This window comes from Mandrillus leucophaeus, unplaced genomic scaffold, assembly GCF_000951045.1.
Source record: "Mandrillus leucophaeus isolate KB7577 unplaced genomic scaffold, Mleu.le_1.0 Scaffold77, whole genome shotgun sequence".
NCBI classification, from domain to species: domain Eukaryota; kingdom Metazoa; phylum Chordata; class Mammalia; order Primates; family Cercopithecidae; genus Mandrillus; species Mandrillus leucophaeus.
Genome location: NW_012108363.1, coordinates 6,656,217 through 6,678,082, shown reverse-complemented (window position 1 = coordinate 6,678,082; position 21,866 = coordinate 6,656,217). Strand labels below are relative to the sequence as shown.

The following is a 21,866-nucleotide window of genomic DNA, read 5'->3' as shown; positions in this document are numbered from 1 at the left end:
TTTATTTTTGAGACGAAGTCTAACTCTGTCACCTAGGCTGGAGTGCAATGACACAATTTCGGCTCACTACAACCTCTGCCTCCCAGGTTCAAGCGATTCTCCTGCCTCAGCCTCCCAAGTAGCTGGAACTACAGGCTTTGGCCACCACACCTGGCTAATTTTAATATTTTTAGTAAAGATGGGGTTTCACCATGTTGGCCAGGCTGGTCTCTAACTCCTAATCTCAGGTGTTCCACCCACCTCAGCCTTCCAAAGTGCTGGGATTACAGGTATGAGCCACTGGGCCCGGCCAGTATTTAGTATTTTAGACACTACTAAAAAAAAACAAGAAAAATAGCCGGCAGTTGTGCCACATGACTGTAATTCCAGTTACTCTGAAGGCTGAGCCACAAAAATTGTTTGAACCCAGGAGGCAAGGTTGCAATGAGCCAAGACTGCACCACTACACTACAGCCTGGGTGGCAGAATGAGACTCTGTTTAAAAAGAAAAAGAAAAGAAGTATTTCCAGGAAATATTAAATTAGGCCGGGCACGGTGACATGTGTCTGTAGTCCCAGCTACTAGAGAGGCGGAGGCAGGAGGATCGCTTGAGCCCAACAGGTTGAGGCTGCAGTGAGCTGTGATTGCACCACTGCACTCCAGCCTGGGTGACAGAGGGAGACCCTGTCTCAGAAAAATACAAAAACAAACAAAAAAAGGAAATATTAGATCAAAAACAACAACACGGTGGCTCCTGCCTGTTATCTCAGCACTTTAGGAGGCTGAGGCGGGAAGATCACTGAGTCCAGGAGTTTGAGACCAACCAGGGCAATGCAGTGAGACTTTGCATCTACAAAAAATAAACAAAAATTAGCTGAGTGTGGTGGCGTGTGCCTGTAGTCCCAGATACTTGAGAGGCTGAGGTGAGAGGAAAACACAATTTAAAACACACACACACACACAACCACCACCACCACCACCACCACCTATTTTATAGGAATCCATTTTTGCAAAAACACTACAATGAAATGACAGCATATGTATGTATATATGCATATGTACCTATGTGGAAAAGTTACGGGAAAGAATCTATGAAACTAGTCAGGTCAGCATATCCTATCTGGTAGAGAAGCAGGCTGAGAAAAGAGGAACTTTCAGTTTGAGGCTATATATTTATTTGTTTGTTTGTTTTGAGATGGAGTTTCACTCTTGTTGCCTAGGCTGGAGTGCCATAGCACGATCTCACCTCACCACAACCTCTGCCGCAACCCGGCTAATTTTGTATTTTTAGTAGAGACGGAGTTTCTCCATGTGATCAGGCTGGTCTCAAACTCCCGACCTCAGGTGATCCGCCCACCTTGGCTTCTCAAAGTGCTGGGATTACAGGTGTGAGCCACCGTGCCCAGCCATTTATGTACCATTTCAGTATTTTACATTCTTGTTTATATACTATGTACTGTTTATATACTATAAACTGTTTACTGTTTATATACTGTTTATATAGTATAAACTATGTACTGTTTATATACTATAATGCATGCAAAGTGTTTTAACAACAACAACAAAAAGCAAAACCCAATCCCAAAACTGTACATTCTTGCAAAAGTAGAGTTCTTTTTTTTTTTTTTTTTTTTTTTTTCTGAGACAGGGTATTTGTCTGTCACCCAGGGTGGAGTGCAGTGACACAAACATGGCTCACTGTGGCCTCGACTTCCTGGGCTCAACCAATTCTCCCACCTCAACCTCCTGAGTAGCTGGAAGGACAGGCACACGCCACCAGCCACCACACTCTGCTAATTTTTTTATATTTTGTAGAGACAAGGTCCCACTATGTTGCCCAGGCTGTTCTGAAACTCCTGGGCTCAAGCTCAAGCAATCCTCCTGTCTTGGCCTCCCAAAGTGCTGGGATTACAGGTGTGAGCTACCACGCCCAACCATCAGTGGAAGTTCTTTTACATTCACATAATATACTTCATTTTTCACAACCTAACTACAATCATCCTTTTCTTTCACCCAGAAAGACAGAGAGAAAAGATAGCAACTGAAGTTGCCAGAAGATAGACTTAAGACATCACCAAGCATCTAGAAAAACAGAAGATTATGAAATAATGCTTTAATAAACATAGAAGCGCTACACCACAAAGCACATGTTCTTCTACAAAGAAAATACATTGGCTCACTATAGTTGACCCTTGAACAACATGGCTTCGAACTGCAAGGGTCCACTTATTCGCAGACTTTTTTCAATAAAAGTTATACCAAGTGTGCCTGCCTTTTCTGCCTCACCTTCCATCTCTACGTCTTTCACCTCTACTCCCTCTGGGACAGCAAGACCGACTCCTCCCCTTCCTCCTCCTCCTTCACATTGAGTTTACTCAGTGGAAAGATGATGAGGATGATCCTGATGATGAGCAGTAAATATATTTCGTCTTCCAGAGGATTTCTTAGTAATATTTTCTTTTCTCTAGCTTACTTTAAGAATATAGCATATAATATATATAATATACAAAAATGTGTTTTAATAGGCTGTTTACATTATCTGTAAGGCTTCCTGTCAACAGTAGGCTGTTAGCAAATTTTTGGAGAGTCAAAAGTTATATGCAGCCTGGGCACAATGGTTCATGCCTGTAGTCCCAGCACTTTGGGAGGCCAAGGCAGGAAGACCACTTGAGCCTAGGTGTTTAAGACCAGCCTCGGCAACATGGCAAAACCCTATCTCTACAAAAAAAGCAAAAATTAGCCAGGCATGGTGGCACACACCTATAGTTTCAGCTACTAAAGAGGGTGAGGTGGGAAAATTGCTTGAGCCCAGGGAGGTCAAGCCTGCAGTAAGCAGTGATCATGCCACCGCACTCCAGCCTGAGCAAGAGAGTGAGACCATCTGAAAAAGAGAGAGAGAAAAAAAAGTTATATGCATATTTTCAACTGCACAGGGGATTGGTGCCACTAGCCCCCATATTGTTCAAGAGTCAACTATGTATATTTATTTCAGGGACTGCTGTTAGAATCTGCGTCACCTCTGTCACTTTATGCATTCACCCATTTATATTTACTGAACACTTGCTATGTGCCAGGCAACCTTATTCTATGAGACTCATTTGCAGTTTTACAGAGTTAAGTTAGGCAAGTGGTAAAGCTAAGGATTTGTATTTCCAGAAATTTTTATTTAAAGACATCACCAAAAAGCCCTTTTCTGTATCATTCAGAATCAGCGTGTGGGTCTGCTATAGGTTTATTGCCTTTTATTATAACTATATTCTTGGGGATCAGGCTGCCCTGCTATATTCTGACTTCCTTGAAGGAAAAACGTAAACCTTTTTGTGGTGCCTGTGTCACAGCTTGTGTCTGCAATACAGCAGGCATATGTTCATTCATTCATTTAGTCTACAGATACTTATTCCACACCTGCGGTGAGCCAAGCATTGTACCAGGCCCCTGGGATAGGACATGAATGATAGAGTTTACTTTCCAGTTGAGGGCTGGGGTGGATAGATCACACACATAGAAAAATCTAAGCAAGAGAATTTTAGATTGGAACAAGCTATGTAGGAAATAAACTGAATTAGAGATGGGAAGATAGTTACTTAGATTTGGTGGTTGGGGAAACGCTCTTAGATGAAATTTAGGCTGGGCACAGTGGCTCACACCTGTAATTCCAGCACTTTGGGAGGCCGAGGCGGGCAGATCACTTGAGGCAAGGAGTTTGAGACCAGCCTGGGCAACACGGGGAAACCCCATCTCTATTAAAAATACAAAAAAAAAAAATTAGCTGGGCGTGGCGAGGTGCACCTGTAGTCCCAGCTACTCGGGAGGCTGAGGCAGAGAATCGCTCTTGAACCCGGGAGGAGGAGGTTGCAGTGAGCTGAGATCGCGCCACTGCATTCCAGCCTGGGTAACAGAGCAAGACTCCATCTCAAAAATAAGTAAGTAAAATTAAAAATTAAAAAAAAAAAGAAATTTAAACTAGAAACCAAAAGATGAGGAAGGGGAAGTTTTTTACAGTCTGAGAGAAGTATTCCGAAGAGAGGAAATGGCCGTTGAAAAGGGGTTGGAATCAGAAAAAACTTGGGCTGTTCTAGAAGCAGAAACATCAGTGTGGCTGAAACAGAGAGTAAGGAGTGGTTGGTGAGGTCAGCAGAATTTCAGTTCAATGGCAAGCTATTGAAAGGTTTTAAATAAGAGTAATTGAATCCAGTTAATGATTTAAGAAAGAAAAAGAACGACAGGCACGGTGGCTCACGCCTGTAATCCCAACACTTTGGAAGGCCTAGGCAGGCAGATCACGAGGTCAGGAGTACGAGACCAGCCTGGCCAACATAGTGAAACACCATCTCTACTAAAAATACAAAAATTAGCTGAGTATGGAGGTGTGTGCCTGTAGTCCCAGCTATTCAGGAGGCTGAGGCAGGAGAATCGCTTGAACCTGGGAGGCGTAGCTTGCAGTGAGCAGAGATGGTGCCACTACACTTCAGCCTAGGAGACAGAGTGAGACTTTGTCAAAAAAAAAAAAGAAAACGAAAAAGAAAATACTTAGGCTACTGTGTGAAGAGAATGAACTACCAAGAGAGCAAAAGTGGACTAGGTGGCTACCAATTAGGAAGCCATTTCTTGTATGGATCCATGGACAAATGGAAGGAAGGAAGGAAGGAAAGAGAGAAGGGAGGAAAGAAAGAAACAGATGAATGAGAGACAAAAATAACTCTGATTACAGGTTGGGCCTGGTGGCTCACACCTGTAATCCCAGCACTTTTGGAAGCCGAGGTGAGTGGATTACTTGAGTTTAGGAGTTCAGGACGAGCCTGGCCAACATGGCAAACCCTGTCTTTACAAAAAATACAAAAATTAGCCAGGCATGGTGGTGAGTACCTGTAGTCTCAGCTACTTAGGAGGCTGAGGCTGGAGGATTGCCTGAGCCCAGGAGGTGGAGGTTGCAGTAAGCCATGATCAAGCCCCTGCACTACAGCCTGAGTGATAGAGCAAGATCTTGCCTCAAAAAATAAAAATAACAAAAGAGCAAGCCTCATGACAGTCACTTGACCTAGATTTTTTAGCTTAAACTGGTTTTTAAGTCAAATTTCAAAAAGCAAAATCAAATTATTTTTAGTGAAGGAACATGCTGGAATTAAAATGTGATTTTCTAAAATGATTACCTTGAAACAGATGGTATATATTTAGCTATACACTTGCTGGCATATTGGTTTAAAATATATATTACTGTTTTATAGTCATAATGCTTCTACCAGCATCATAACCTTTGACAAAGCAATTCTATATCTAGAACTCTATACCTTGAAAATACACAAATGCACGTAAGTTTTTGTATAAAGGATGTTCCTTGTAGCCTTATTTGAAACAAAGAAAGACAATAAATATCTTTCAATAGGGAAATGATTTAATAGAACATATATGTTTATTCTACTCAATACTATATAGCTATCTAAGTAAAAGGTATTCTCCCAAATATTCTGACATAGACTAATAGCCTTCTACAAATAGTTAAAAAAAAAAAAAAAAAAAAAAAAAAAGGCCGGGCTCAGTGGCTCACACCTGTAATTCCAGCACTTCGGGAGGCCAAGGCAGGCGGATCACAAGGTCAGGAGATCGAGACCATCCTGACGAACACAGTGAAACCCCGCCTCTACTAAAAATACAAAAAATTAGCTGGGTGCGGTGGCGGGTGCCTGTGGTCCCAGCTACTCGGGAGGCTGAGGCAGGAGAATGGTGTGAACCCAGGAGGCGGAGCTTGCAGTGAGCCGAGATCGCGCCACTGCACTCCAGCCTGGGTGATAGGGTGAGGCTCCGTCTCTTTTAAAAAAAAAAAAAAAAAAAAAAAAGTACGTTACAACCTATATTTGTTTGTGTGTATGTGTGTGTGTGAGAGAGAGAGAGAGACTGGGCATCGTGGTTCACTGTGACTCATGCCTGTAATCCAGCACTTTGTTATTTTTGGAGGTTCTGGTTTTGGTTTGGTTTTTTTAACTTCTACCCAAGAGCTACTATGCAATCTCAGTATTTTAAGAGGCTGAGGTGGGAGAACTGCTTGAGCCCAGGAGTTAAAGGCCATCCTAAGCAACATAGTGAGACCCCCATCTCTATTTTTAAAAAACAGGGCCAGGTGCAGTGACTCACGCCTGTAATACCAGCACTTTAGGAAGCCGAGGTGGGAGGATCACTTGAGGTCAGGAGTTTGAGACCAGCCTGGCCAACATGTTGAAACCCTGTCCCTGCTAAAAATATAAAAATTATCCAGGTGTGGTGGCAGGTGCCTGTAATTCCAACTACTTGGGAGGCTGAGACAGGAGAATCACTTGAACCTGGTAGGCAAAGATTGCAGAGAGCCAAGATCACACCATTGCATTCCAGCCTGGGCAACAGAGGGAGACTCCGTCTCAAAAAATAATGATAATAAATAAATGAGAGAGAGAGTGAGAGAGAGTGAGAATAGAGAATGCTGCAGATCTGCGCTGTCTAATACCGTAGCCACTAGCCACACGTCGCTACTGAGCACTTAAAATGCAGCTAGTCAGAACTGAGATGTGCTTTAAACGTAAAGTGCACACTGAATTTTTACTGAATTCTGAAAACTTACAATGAAAGAACATAAACGCTCTCCCCCATTTTCTTTTCTGAGACAGGGTCTTCCTATGTCACCAAGGTTGGAGTGTAATGGCGCAATCTTGGCTCACTGCAGCCTTGACCTCCCAGGCTCAAGCCATCCTCCTACCTCTCAGTCGCTCAGGTAGCTGAAACTAGAGGCACATATCACCATACCAGGCTAATGTTTGTATTTTTGTAGAGATGGGGTTTTGCCATGCTGCCCAGGCTGGTCTCAAACTCCTGGATTCAAGCAGTCTGCTCATCTCAGGCTCCCAAAGTGCTGGGATCACAGGTGTGCACCATCACGCCCAGCCCTCATTAATTATTTTTATCTTTATTCCATGTTGAAATGATAATAGTTTAGATGAATGGAGTTAAATAAAATATATTCTTAAAATTAATTTCACAGCCAGGTGCGGTGGCTCACGCCTGTAATCCCAGCACTTTGGGAGGTCTAGGCAGGCGGATCACAAAGTCAGGAGTTTGAGACCACCCTGACCAGCATGGTGAAATCCCGTCTCTACTAAAAATACAAAAATTAGCTGGGCATGGGGTGGCCCGTGCCTGTAATCCCAGCTACTCAGGAGGCTGAGGCAGGAGAAATGCTTGAACCCGGGAGGTGGAGGATTCAGTGACCGAATCCCACCACTGCACTCCAGCCTGGGTGATAAAGCAAGACTCTGTCTCAAAAAAAAAATTAAAATTAAGTAATAATAATAATATGCACATTTAAATAGATGAGCTCATACCACCACCACCACATGTGAATAGTTTAAATAGCCTTTTATTTTTTTCAATCTCACTGCTCTTTTTGTAAAAAGAGTCACACCTTAAGCAGAAGAAATTGGAATGTTAATTCACAAGAGATTCATGACTATGAGTAGGTGAGTGACTTGGAATAACCTTTGCAAATGCAGTCTGTATGGCTGAGGAAAAGATACAGAGGCACTATTAGGTTGGTGCAAAAGTTATTACGGTTTTTGCCATTACTTTCGATGGCAAAACCTGCAGTACTTTTTGCGCCAACCTAATAGAAGCCTAAAATTAACATTTCTGATTGATACTCTCCCTTGCACCGCTTTTCCACTAAAAATCAAGCAAAATCCAAGCCCTCCTAAAGCTTAAGAACCTCTCAGCCAGCTGGGTAGCTGCCTCTCTCCTTTGTCCCACTTTCCAACTGAGTTCCAGAAAATGATGATAGAAAATCTTAAAAGTGACTGCTCTCGGGCATCTCTACTTATCTCTAGAAGCATCCAGACTTTTTCAATAGAAATCAGGAGACAAAATTAATTTGTGTTCAGTTCAATTTTTTAAATCAATACATTATCATTGGAAGTAGAGAGGAGGACCCTTTGAACTTCCAAATATATTTCGAGATGGTGGAAATGTTTTATATCTTGCTTGGGGTGGTATTAACATAGGTGTATATTTGTGGAATTTTATTTATTTATTTATCTATGTATTTCTTTTGAGATGAAGTCTCGCTTTTGTCCCCCAGGCTGGAGTGCAATGGTACGATCTCGGCTCACTGCAACCTCCACCTCCTGAGTTCAAGAAGTTCTCCTGCCTCAGCCTCCCGAGTAGCTGGGATTACAGTCGCCTGCCACCACGCCCAGCTAATTTTTGTATTTTTAGTAGAGACAGGGTTTCATCATGTTGGCCAGGTTGGTCTCGAACTCCTGACCTCAGGTGATCCTCCCACCTCAGCCTCCCAAAGTGCAGGGATTATAGGCATGAGCCACTGCGCCTGGCCTATTTGCGTAATTTAAATTGTCTGCTTAAAATGAGAACATTTTGGCCAGGCGCGGTGGCTCATGACTATAATCCCAGCACTTTGGGAGGCCAAGGTGGGCAGATCACTTGAGGCCAGGAGTTTGAGACCAACCTGGCCAACATGGCAAAACCCTGTCTATACTAAAATACAGAAATTAGCCACTGCACTCTAGCCTCAGAGACAGAGGGAAACTCTGTCTCAAAGAAAAAAGGAAAAAAAGAGAGCATTTTATTGTATGTAAATTGTACCTGTTTAAAAATTTATCTGCATGACTGCAGAATGAATAAAATTAATAAAAACAAAAATTCAATAAGTGATTTCCATATATACATTCGCTCATAACATTAAAAAAAGAAAACAATTTTCATTTATATAAATTGATTTGATGTTATCTGAATCGATTACTGAGCAATTGACCTGCTTGGAATTTCTGCCTTAGGAATTCTAAATCTAGAAGCGATGGGCAGATAAAACACAGTCGACTTTACTTTTTTCAGTCTAAAAAGATCGGGGACTCTCCCCCTTTCCAGAGCCTGTGGGCTTTCTGTGGGCAGCTCTGGAAGAAAAATCCTAAGGCATTTCTAAGAGCAAACCACACATCCAATTTTAACGCATTGTTTTTTTATTTTAATGTTATATGAAGTTTTATTCTCAAAATATATTAAAAAACACACACACACACACACACGAAGGGACTAAGATGTTATTTCACAGCACTTGCTTGCCGCAGTCTTTATGAAGAACACAGTTCCAAATTAATGGACAAGTTCCTCCCTGTGCTCTAGGTCATTCAAAGAAGGCAAGCTCCTTTGTCAAATCAGGAGCTCCAGCAGCCTATCAGGAGCTCAGATGCCAGGGTGGGAGTTCCTCAGTGGGATCTAGTATTGCTAGAAGAGCCTTCCTTATACAGCAAAAGACAGGCACATGGGCCTCTTCCCTTAGACCGTATCTGTCTCACATGCTTGGGAACTGCTGTGCAGAACACCGGGTGTGGCCTGAGGCAGCGTATACATGGCACCCCAATGCTGGTCTATATTGCACTGTTTCTAATTCTTTTTTTTTTTTTTTTTGAGACAGTTTTGCTCTTGTCCCCAGGCTAGAGTGCAATGGCATGATCTTGGCTCACTGCAGCCTCCGCCTCCCAGGTTCAAGTGATTCTCCTGCCTCAGCCTCCCAAGTAGCTGGAATTACAGGTGCCTGCCACCATGCCTGGCTAATTTTTGTATCTTTTAATAGAGATGGGATTTCATCATGCTGGCCAGGCTGGTCTCGAACTCCTGGCCTCAGGTGATCCACTCACCTCGAACTCCCAAAGTGCTGGGGTTACAGGCGTGAGCCACCTCGCCCGGCTGTTTTTAATTCTCTAAGTTATCATTTGCCATCTCCTGGGCCCTTTGTAGTAATTCCCCTCCCTTTTTTGTTTTTCTGTGTCCATCTTTCGCATTCCAAATAGTTGATGTAAAGGGAGATTCCACCTTGAAAACCAGGGTTCCAGTCCTGGTTTGCTGCCACACTCTACTGATGACCTTGATCTTGACCTTGACCTTGTCTTCATTTATTTCTTTGATGAGGAGGGCGGACAGAAAAACATTGCTATAGTGCTTAAAATTTTTTTTTATTACAAAAGAAAATGGAGAAAATAATTCAAACTATAGGAGAAACATGAAAAAGGGAAAAGTGAGTCTTCACTATTTGTCTCCATTGGTAACCATATTCATTTGGGTATATTCTTCCATATTTTTAAGGCAAAATCAAATTCAACAGTTATATATACCATTATGGAACCCTTTTTTTTTTCCTTTGAACTTAACTACATAGCATTCTCTGATAAGTAAGTTCCATGACAGCAAGGATTTTGACTGCTTCATTCACTGCTATATTTCTGGAGACCAGAATAGTGTTTGGCATAAAGTAGGTGCCAATAAATATTCACTGAATGCGCTGGGCATGGTGGCTCACGGCTGGAATCCTAGCACTTTGAGAGGCCAAGGCGAGCAGGTCACTTGAGGCCAGGAGTTCAAGATCAGCCTGACCAACGTGGTGAAACCCTGTCTCTATTAAAAACACAAAAATTAGCCAGGCACGGTGGTGCACGCCTGTAATTCCAGCTACTCCAGTGAGCATCTGGACAGGAGAATCACTTAAACCCAGGAGGCGAAGGCTGCAGTGAGCCAAGATTGCACCACTGCACTCCAGCCTGAGCAACAGAGTGAGACTCTGTCTCAAAAAAAAAAAAATTAAAAAAACAAAAACAAAACAAAACAGAAGGGGACCGAATAGACACATTCCTGGCTCCATGGCACTCCTAGTTGATCTGACAGGAAAAAAAAAAGAAGTACATAGTGCTTTGCACATAGTAAGCACTTAATAAGTATTTGTTGAATTAGCAAAAAAGCATAATGATAAAACAACCTAATTCTTTTTACTTGCACCAGTGTATTGACATAACACTATAATCAATGATTTCCTTATTGATTGTAAAAATCTCCGCAAACACCATTGCAATGATCGGCCTTGTACACATACCCTTATTTAAAGATTTTGGTAGGATAAGAATGTCTTTTGAGAGGGACCATCGATCTGCTTCAAATGTGTCCTGAAGTTTCTTCTCACTAGAATTTCACGACCTTAAGACACTTATGGGCTGGGCACAATAACTCACGCCTGTAATCCCAGCACTTTGGGAGGCAGAGGCGAGTGGATCACCTAAGGTCATGACTTCGAGACCAGCCTGGCCAACAGGGTAAACTCCATCTCTACTAAAAATACAAAAAATTAACTGAGCGTGGTGATAGGCACCTGTAATCCCAGCTATCCAGGAGGTTTAGGTAGGAGAATCGCTTGAACTCAGGAGGTGGAGGTTGCAGTGAGCCGAGATTATACCATTGCACTCCAGCCTGGGTGACAGAGCAAGACTCTATGTCAAAAAAATTAAAAAGACACTTAAGATTAATTTTTTAGCCTGTATGAGCTGCTCCCTATAATTAATTTGGTAAAATGATCTCCCTTACGTATCTCCCTACAGAATGCCAGTCCCTCCCAAAACTATCTAGATGCAGCCCGACACTCTAATTCACACAAGACTGTCAGAAAGACTTCCAGAAACAAGCAGGCTGGCTACAGCCTTGCTGGCCAACATCTTCTGCATGCAACACAATCACAGCTTAGTCATCACCTGGGGAGGAGCAGTTTTTAGGCAGTGATAGGCCCACATTGTTAATTCATTCCTGTGTGCTGAGGATGGCTCAGCAGAAAAAGGGAACTAGACAAAAGAGTAAGACCCCAACAAAGGCCTGAGCTGAACAATGTTGAAAAACAAAGGCCACTTTGGCCTGGATGAGAGTTAATGTGGGTCTGAGAGCAGTGGGTCACAACTGTAATCCTAGCACTTTGGGAGGTCGAGGCGGGAGGATCACGCATTCAGGAATTTGGGACCAGCCTGGCCAACATAGTGAACCCCATCTCTAATACAAATACAAAAATTAGCTGGGTGTGGTGGCGCACGCCTGTAGTCCCAGCTACTCAGGAGGCTGAGGCAGGAGAATTTCTTGAACCCAGGAGGCGCAGGTTGCAGTGAGCCGAGCTTGTGCCACTGCACTACAGCCTGGGCAACAGACTGAGACTCTGTCTCAAAACACAGAGTGAATATGGAAGCTTCTGGGTATTTGTGAGTTCTCTAAGAAGTGAACTTGCAGAGTCACACTCTGTCTGAGCACTCTAATGGAAGTCTTCCAGAAAGTTACCTTTCTGATTAATTTTTTTGCTCCAGAAATATTTAGGCCGGGCATGGTGGCTCACACCTAAAATCTCAGCACTTTGGGAAGTTGAGGCAGGGGGGATCGCTTGAGCCCAGGAATTTGAGACCAGCCTAGCCAACATGGTGAAACCTTGTCTCTTCCAAAACTGTGCAAATTAGCCTAGCGTGGTGGTGCATGGCTATAGTCCCAGCTACTGGGGAGGCTGAGGCCGAAGGATGAATTGTACCCAGGAGGTCAAGGCTGAAGTGAAGATCATGCCACTGCACTCCAGCCTGTGTGATGGAGTGAGATTCTATCTCAAAAAACAAACAAACAAAAAACAGTAAAAAAAATTTTTAGTAAGTTCCAATTGTGTGTCACAATTGTGCCAGGCACTGGGGGCAACAATAAGCAAGACAGACCAAGTCTTTACCACCTTGAAATTTAAGTTTAAGGACCACTCTCTATCAAGGGATCCAGCACTGGCAGTATAGATTGCTGAAGGCCTTTGCCTTCTTTCCACCAGACAACAGAATTTGTGTCCCAGTCACTGCTTCTTCTTCTGCAAAAAATATAGCTTCAGTTTGGTCCACAAATACAGAAGTTGGTCAGAGATATTTTCTTTCAAGAGCACAACAAGTGAAACTTGGCAATACACACTAATTGAATGCACTTCCTTTTTCCCCGGGAGCTCCTGCCACATCTCAACCCTGCAGGGCAGTCTTCATAAGGGAGGCAAAAGAAGGGTTGTGCACTGCCACTGACAGTTGGACAGGTAGTGCTCAAAGAAGCCTAAACCTCAATATTCTGAGGGAATCTTCAAGATCAAGGTAGACCTGGCCAGATGCAGTGGCTCACGCCTGTAATCCCAGTGCTTTGGGAGGCTGAGGCGGGTGAATCACGAGGTCAGAAGTTCGAGACCAGCCTGTCCAACATGGTGAAACCCTGTCTCTACTAAAAATACAAAAAATTAGTTGGGTGTGTTAGTGCATGCCTGTAATCCCAGCTACTGGGGAAGCTGAGGCAGCAGAATCACTTGAACCCAGGAGGCGGAGGTCGCAGTGAGCCAAGATTGTGCCATTGCACTCCAGCCTGGGCAACACAGTGAGACTCCGTCTCAAAAAACAACAACAAAAAAATGGATCACAGATCTCTTTGAAAATCAGTGGCCCCTTTAGACTTTCTGTGCCAAAAAAGTTATGCATTCACCCCAGCACCTAGTTTTCCCTAGTTTATCTGAAGTTTCATGGACATAAGATGTGCCCTAATTTCCCGGAGCTCCAGAGACCCCACGTCAAGAATTTCTAGTGTATATAAAAGCCCGTTTGAGCTCTAACATCCATGATTAACAGTCTCTGGGTTGGGTAACTCTGTTGGTTTAAATACAGAGGCAATGACATGCCTGTTTAAGTTCAGGGCAGGTCCCAGTTCAATTCCCATGTGACTCATTATCTTCCGAAAATGGGAAAACTCTGCTCCATGGCAGGGGACAGAACCTCCAAAACCAGTCAGCTGACACAGCCCACAGTTTCTGAAAAAGACAATACAAAGCTCAAAAATAAGGTGGTTGGATCTATGGCACTGCAAAGCGACAACCCGAAGGTTGTGAGGGTTGCTGCCCACTGCTGACATAGCAGTAATACTCATTGGGCTCCTCCACTTCATATACGCCCTCCTCAATGGTATAGATGTTTTCTTCTGAGCGAATTCCCTCTGCTACTGCATTTGCCAATCCTGAGGGAGGGATGTTGGCCAAAGAGATGAGGCTGTGGAAATAAAGTGTTGAAGCTGAGTTAAGCATTTCCCAGGTAACATGGAATCGAGTTAAGAGAATAGGCTTTCCCAAAGAGACAGCAACTAAATACAGTGCATGATCTTTGATCAGATGCTGAACAACGGGGAAAGCCAAGAAACAGCAATAAAATACTATGGGGAAACAATTGAGAAAATTCTCATTAATTTTAATTTTCTTAGGTATAACAATAGCATTGTGATAGCTCAGAGAATATCTTTATTTCTAGGAGTTGCACGCTGAAGTTTAGGTGAAGTGTCAAGATGTCTGCAATTATGTACACATTTAGATTTTTAAAAAATGGGCCTGGCACCATGGCTCACGCCTGTAATCCTAGCACTTTGGGAGGCTGAGGTGGGTGGATCACGAGGTCAGGAGTTCGAGACCAGCCTGGCCAACATGGTGAAACCCCACCTCTACTAAAGATACAAAAAAATTAGCCAGCATGGTGGCGTGCACCTGTAATCCCAGCCACTCGGGAGGCTGATGCAGAGAATCACTTGAACCCAGGAGGCAGAGGTTACAGTAAGCAGAGATCACACTACTGCACTCCAGCCTGGGTGACACAGCAAGACCCTGTCTCAAAAAAAAAAAAAAAAGAATTATTAATGCTTTAGATAGCATTCAATGTTCAGAAGATTTTGTTTTGTTTTATTTGATGCGGGTCTTTCTCTGTCACCCAAGTGGGAGTGTAGTGGCACAATCATGGCTCATTGCAGCCTTCATCTCCTGTGCTCCAGCAATCTTTCCACCTAATTTTTCTATTTTTTGTAAAGAAGAGGTCTCATTATGTTGCCCAGGCTGGTCTCGAACTCCTGGGCTCATGTGATCCTCCCACCTCAGCCTCCCAAAGTCCTGGGCTTATAAGTGTAAGCCACAGCACCTGGCCCAGAGTCATTTTTGTAATCCAAATATATTGCATCCCATTCGTGTGCCAAACATCACTAAAAGTCTAAAATCTAGTAAGTTACGTAAGCCATACCTATTTGAAAGGGATGTGTGTGTGTGCATAATCAGGAATGAAGGTTAAGACAGGAGTCTGTAATAGACTAGCAGTTCTTAGCCCTGATTGTTCATTAGAATCACCTGGAGAGCTTTTAGAACATTATCTATGCTTAGGCTTCATCCCCAGAGATTCTGACTCAGTTGCTCTGGGGTTGGCCCTGCATTAGTACACTTCGGTGCCCGGGTGATTCTAATAGGAAACCAAAGTTGAAAATGCCTGGGCTGGTTTACAGAAATGCTGAGAACAGATACTGGGTGTCTTGCTCACTTCTCTAATGCCAAAGTTCAGCCCAGACCCTGGATATAATAGGAGCTCAATCCGTTGATGTTTCAGTTCATTGGAAAAACCATTAATATCGAGATGAATAAGCATGTTGTATTATTAGGAAGATAAATTGTATACCTTAACTTTAGAACTAAAGAAGCTAAAGGTATCAGGAAGTAAACACAGCAGTATGTTACATTTTCTCTTCATAACTAGACCTAGAGGAAAAAGGAAGTATAAATTCAGATCTCAAAGCCCCAGGACAGGACTTCTCAGAGTAAAGATCAGACATGTTAAGAGTATGGACTGCCAAGATTCTCACCTTTCCCCAACCCCATTCCATTATTCTTACCTTAAATTCTGTGTCTTCTCTTTGCTATGAGAATACCCTAGATAAAGGGGGAAAGAAAAGTCAATAAAAATGCCTTCATAAAATAAATGAGACAAGAAATCAAACAGGCTCACTGGAGGCATGCATTGTTCAGGGAAATCTGGTCTCACCTTAGATTGAGTTGAATGAAACTCTCAATATGTGCCTTAGATAATTATATGGACTGGCTAGAAAATAATAATAAAGATGCATTTTTCTTATTTAACAATTATGAGGCCTCTACTATGTGTCTGGCAGTTTGCTTGGCACGAGGAACACAGGAACGTAAAAGTGAATTGTGAGCCCTAATTTCATGAAGCTTACGTTCTCCTGTGGGAGACCAAAGAAATAAAAGAAAACAGTACCCCAGACCCAAGACCAGCCTGACCAACATGGAGAAACCCCGTCTCTACTAAAAATACAAAATTAGCCGGGTGTGGTGGCCCATGCTTGTAACCCCAGCTATTCGGGAGGCTGAGGCAGGAGAATCGCATGAACCCGGGAGGCGGAGGTTGCGGTGAGCCAAGAATGAGCCATTGCACTCCAGCCTGGGCAACAAGAGCGAAACTCCATCTCAGAAAAAAAAAAAAAAAAAAAAAGGAAACAGTAAATAGGAAAAAAAAAAAAAATTTCAAATTATGATGTATTATAAAGGAAACCAACATCATATTGAAACAGATAATAGAGAGGGTGGTCAGGGAAGGACCCTCAGAGATGACCTTTAAGCTCACTTCTGAAATGAGTCAGCCAAGTAGAGAGCCAGAAGGAGCATTCCAGGACGAGGGAACCCTCTGTAAATATCTTGCTGAATGCCTGAAACTGAAAACATGGCTGGACTAAGGGAGGGGCCCAAGATAAGATCTGAAAGGTAGGCTGGGGCTAGGTCTAACAAAACCTTTCCAGCCATAATCAGGAATCTGTATTCGATTCTAAGACCTGTAGGAAACTTAGATTTCCTTAAAGGGCAGAGATGTGATCCTTATTTGTTTTGGGTTTCTTTTAGCCGCTGAAAACAACTTCCTTATCTCATAATTTCCATGTTGTGCGTCAGGAATTCAGGTGTGGCTTACTGGGTACCTCTGGATCAAGGTCTTTCATGATCTCTTTCAAGGTATCTTCTGGGGATGCAGTTTCAAATATTTGAAACTGAAAATTTTTCTTTTTCTCTTTTTTTTTTTTTTTTTTGGAGACAGGGTCGTGCTTTATTGGCCAGGCTGGAATGCAGTGGCAAGATCATATCCGATTGCAACTTTGAACTCCTGGGCTCAAGGGTTCTACCCATCTCAGCTTCTGAATAGCTAGAATATAGGTGCACACCACCACAGCTGGATAATTTTTTAAATGTTTTTGGGCTAGATGCAGTGGCTCACGCCTGTGATCCTAACACTTTGGGAGGCAAGGCAGGCAGATTTCTTGAGCTTGGGAGTTCGAGACCAGCCTGGGCAACATGGCAAAACCTCATCTCTACTAAAAATACAAAAACTAGCCAGGTGTGCTGGCACATGCCTGTGGTCCAAGCTACTTGGAGGCGGAGGCAGGTGGGTCACTCGAACTCGGGAGGTAGAGGTTGCAGTGAGCTGGGATCGCACCACTGCACTGCAGCCTGGGTGAATCTCAATATGTTGCCCAGGCTAGTCTCAAACTCCTGGCCTCAAGTGACTCTCCTGTCTTGGCCTCCCCAAGTCTTAGGATTATAGGCATGAGCCATTGTGCTCAGATATTGATTTGGGTTTTAATATTGGATTAGAAGGAGGAATAAAGAAATGAGAAGATAAATTAAGTAGAGATAATGATGCCTTGGAGTAAGGTAATGGCCAAAAGAGATGCAGAACAATGAAACTACTTTAGATATATGTTGGAGGAAGAGTGCAGGAATCTTTTGTTGTTGTTTTTCTTTGAGACAGAGTCTCCCTGTGTCACCCAGGCTGGAATGCAACAGCAAGATCCTAGTTCACAGCCTCAAACTCCTGGGCTCAAGTGATCCTCCTGCTTCAGGCGCCTGAGTAGCTGGGACTATAGGTGTCCACCACCATACCCAGCCCTAAGGAATCTCAACATCTAAGGATCAGGCAGAAGAACTGAAAAGCAATGGATCAAATAGGAGAATGTCATTTCAGAAGCCAAGAGAAGGACGACTTTCCAGAATGAGTGATCAACTTAAAAGGCTGACTATAATAAAGATAAAGGTATCAGGCTGGGAACAGTGGCTCACGCCTATAATCCCAGCACTTTGGGAGGCCAAGGTGGGTGGATCACCTGAGGTCAAGAGTTTGAGACCAGCCTGGCCAACATGGTGAAACCCCCATCTACTAAAAATACAAAGTTAGCCAGGCGTAGTGGTGCATGCCTGAAATCCCAGCTACTCAGGAGGCTGAGGTGGAAGAATCACTTGAACCCGGGAGGTGGAGGTTACAGTGAGTCAAGGTTGCACCATTACACTCCAGCCTGGGCAACAAGAGTGGCAGAAACCATAACGGTGAGGAGCAGGACAGTCCTGGTTTCAATTCCTATATCTATCAATTAACTGTGTAATGCAGGCAAGTGACCTAACCTTTTAGCATGCCGATTCTCCATTAGAAACATAGGGTAGCTACGAGAATTTAATGCACGTAAAGCACTTAGCAGCTTCAGTCCACAGTTAGTGGGGTGACCAACTCATCCCTGTTTTTCTTGGGCTGTTCCAGTTTTAGCTCTAGAAGTCTCACACATCTTAGGAACACCCTTTAGTCTTAAGCCAGTCTGAGGTGATTGCTCACTCCACACAGACAGTCCCTGTTTGCGTATTAGTAAGAAAGGCAGCTATGTTGTATTACACTCTGGGGCCTGGTGGTACGCACCTGTTGTCACAGCTACTCTGGAAGCTGAGTCAGGAGAAACACTTGAACCCAGGAGGCGGAGGTTGCAGTGAGCTGAGATCGCGCCACTGCACTCCAGCCTCCATCTCAAAAAAAAGAAAGAAAGAGAGAAAGAGAGAAAGAGAGAAAGAGAGAAAGAGAGAAAGAGAGAAAGAGAGAAAGAAAGAAAGAAAGAAAGAAAGAAAGAAAGAAAGAAAGAAAGAAAGAAAGAAAGAAAGAAAGAAAGAAAAGTGTGCGAGGTTTTGGGGGTAATGGAAGTATTATTTAGATCTTGATTGTGGTGATGGCTTCCTACTGTAATTCTTCATCAAAATTCATCAACTTGAACACACTTTTTTTTTTTTTTTGGAGACTGTCTCACTCTGTGGCCCAGGCTGGACTGCAAAGATGCAATCACAGCTCACTGCAGCCTCCTGGGCTCAAGTGATCCTCCCACCTCAGCCTCCTGAGTAAATGGGACTACAGGTGTGTGCCACCATGCTCACCTCGTTATTATTATTATTACTGTGTACAGACAGCATCCTGCTTTGTTGCCCATGCTGATCTTGGTCTCAAACACCTGGGCTCAACTGATCCTCTCACCTCAGCCTCCGAAAGTGTTGAAATTACAGGCATGAGCCACTGCACCCGGCCATTGTATTTATTTATTTATTTGCTTATTTATTTATATTTTATTACTATTATTTTTTTAAGACAGAGTCTCACTCTTTCGCCCAGGCTGGCATGCAGTAGCAAGATCTGAGCTCACTGCAACCTCTACCTGCCAGGTTCAAGTGATTCCCCTGCCTCAGCCTCCCGAGTAGCTGGGATTACAGGCATGCGCCACCACACCCGGTTAATTTTGTATTTTTAGTAGAGATGGGGTCTCACCATGTTGGCCAAGCTGGTCTTGAACTCCTGACCTCAAATGATCCACCTGCCTCAGTCTCCCAAAGTGCTGGGATTACAGGCATAAGCCACCACACAGGGCCTGTTTTTTTGTTGTTGTTGTTGTTGTTTTTCTGTTTTTGTGGGTTTTTTTTTTTTAAGGACAAGTAACTTAGAAAAAGCTATGTGCTAAGTACCATGATGGAGGAAAACATTCTGTAACCCCAATCATGACCCAGTGTTTTTTTTGTTTTGTTTTTGTTTTTTGAGACGGAGTCTCGCTTTGTCGCCCAGGCTGGAGTGCAGTGGCCGGATCTCAGCTCACTGCAAGCTCCGCCTTTCTGGTTCACGCCATTCTCCTGCCTCAGCCTCCCGAGTAGCTGGGACTACAGGCGCCCGCCACCTTGCCTGGCTAGTTTTTTGTATTTTTTAGTAGAGACGGAGTTTCACCGGTTAGCCAGGATGGTCTCGATCTCCTGACCTTGTGATCCGGACGTCTTGGCCTCCCAAAGTGCTGGGATTACAAGCTTGAGCCACCGCGCCCGGCCAATGACCCAGTATTAAACGGACTTGCAATCTACTCCCAAAGAGGTATGCCTGAGAAACCAGTAACAGAAAAGTGCATGGAAGGGAGCGTTTTTTGCTGCTGTGTTTCCTAATAAACCTAGCATATTCATGAAGTAAAGAAATTGGTTTGCTGGAATCAGCCTGCCTGGATTTGAATTCGGTTCTGCCAGGTACTGATATTGAAACCTTGGGAAGGCAGCTTACTCTAAGCTCGACTTCCCTCCGCTGTAAAATGGGATGGCACTATTCCTTACCTCATTAGACAGTAAGGATGATAAAATGTATGTAAAACATTTAACGCAGTGCCTGCCTGGCACACAATAAATATTAAATCAAAATTAGCCATTATTGTTAGGATTTGGATGGACAAAAGGGTATTTAGTCTAATCACCTTTGGGTATAAACATGAATTTGCGTTTCTATCTAGGTTTTACTGGTTCTCGTTTAAGAATTTGTTATCAGAAGGAGAGAGAAACAAAAAACACTTACATTTGAAAATTAAAGCGCCAAAGATAAGAGCCAGAGCCAGCCCAGCAGAGATCCCTGCTGCGATGTAGATGGCTGTTCTGATGGTTGCTCCAGAGTCCCGTAACTCATTGGTCAATGTGAATATTTGCTATGCAAACACAAACAGATTTAAGCAGAAAATAGCTAGAAATCGCTTGTGTACTCAGTCTTATGATTTGCGAATTGGACCATCCCTTTTACAACATCACAAGATGGCAGAGTCCTTGAAATCACCTTTCATCTGTCACCTTGTAGCCAACACTTAAGCCAACCCAAGAAAGAGACTCGTTTAACCTTTGGAGTTAGTGGGGAAACAAAATGTGCCCTTCTGTGTTGTGGGTGGAGAAGGAGCTCTTAAGACCCTTCCCCTGCCCCTGCAAAAATTGGTTTTAGAGTGGAGTCTTGTTGGTTCAAGACCCCCTAAGATTCCCCAGAGAGTTTTTGAGTAGTTTCCATTTGGTGTCTTGCTGTGAAACCTCTATTTTTCACAAAAAGACAGTGATTCAATAGCCAAGACTTTACAGATAGATGGTCCCGCATTCAAATCCGAGTTCTGAGGCCGGGCACAGTGGCTCACATCTGTAATCCCAGCACTTTGGGAGGCCAAGGCAGGCGGATCACCTGACATCAGGAGTTTGAGACCAGACTGGACAACATGGTGAAATCCAGTCTCTACTAAAAATACAAAACTTAGCCAGGCGTGGTGACACATGGCTGTAATCCTAGCCACTGGGGAGGCTGAGGCAGGAGAATTGCTTAAACCCAGGAGGCGGAGATTGGAGAGAGTTGAGATCATGCCCCTGCATGCCAGCCTAGCCAACAGAGCGAGACTCTATCTCAAAAAAAAACAAAAAAACAAAAAAACAAATCCCAGCTCTGCCACTAAGGGATGAGTAACCCTGTGGAGTTATCAGGAAAATTAAGTGACAGAAAATATAAAATGCTTATTACAGGGCCTGGTACATAACAAATGTTCAATCAGTGGTAGTTATTATTGCTATTGCTCTAGTTAACTTCATTTTCTGAAAACTGAGAGTCATACAAAATAAATTCTGTTTCTAAAATTTCAGTCTATGTTCTCTGTTTTCCTCTTTAAAAACTATCATTAGGCCGGGCGCGGTAGCTCACGCCTGTAATCCCAGCACTTTGGGAGGCCAAGGTGGGCGGATCACAAGGTCAGGAGCTCAAGACCAGGCTGGCCAACATGGTGAAACCCCATCTCTACTGAAAATACAAAAATTAGCCAGGTGTGGTGGTGGGTGCCTGTAATCCCAGCAACTAGGGAGGCTGAGGCAGGAGATTTGCTTGAACCTGGGAGGTGGAGGTTGCAGCCAAGATCGCACTATTGCACTCCAGCCTGGGCAACAAAAGCAAAACTCCACCTCAAAAAATAAATAAACAAACAAACAATAATTATAGGCCAGGCCCACACCTATAATCCCAGCACTTTGGGAAGCTGAGATGTGAGGATCACTTGAGGCCAGGAGTTAGGGAGCAGCCTGGGCAACATATTGAGACCCCATTTATACAAAACACACACACACACACACA

General features: G+C 43.5%; 1 protein-coding gene across 2 annotated transcripts in view; it reads right to left on the bottom strand.

Annotated features, from left to right (window-relative positions):
- Positions 1–12,923: 12,923 nt before the first annotated feature.
- The window catches only part of HAVCR2 (hepatitis A virus cellular receptor 2), a 28,857-nt gene continuing 19,914 nt past the window's right edge, over positions 12,924–21,866 (bottom strand). For both annotated transcript variants that reach the window (XM_011966712.1, XM_011966713.1), the window contains 3 exons: positions 20,298–20,424; positions 15,502–15,538; positions 12,924–13,853 (listed from right to left, as the gene is read on the bottom strand). In XM_011966712.1, coding sequence (XP_011822102.1) covers positions 13,661–13,853; positions 15,502–15,538; positions 20,298–20,424 — 357 coding nt within the window. In that variant the 3' untranslated portion in view covers positions 12,924–13,660. The remainder of the gene's footprint in view (positions 13,854–15,501; positions 15,539–20,297; positions 20,425–21,866) is intronic.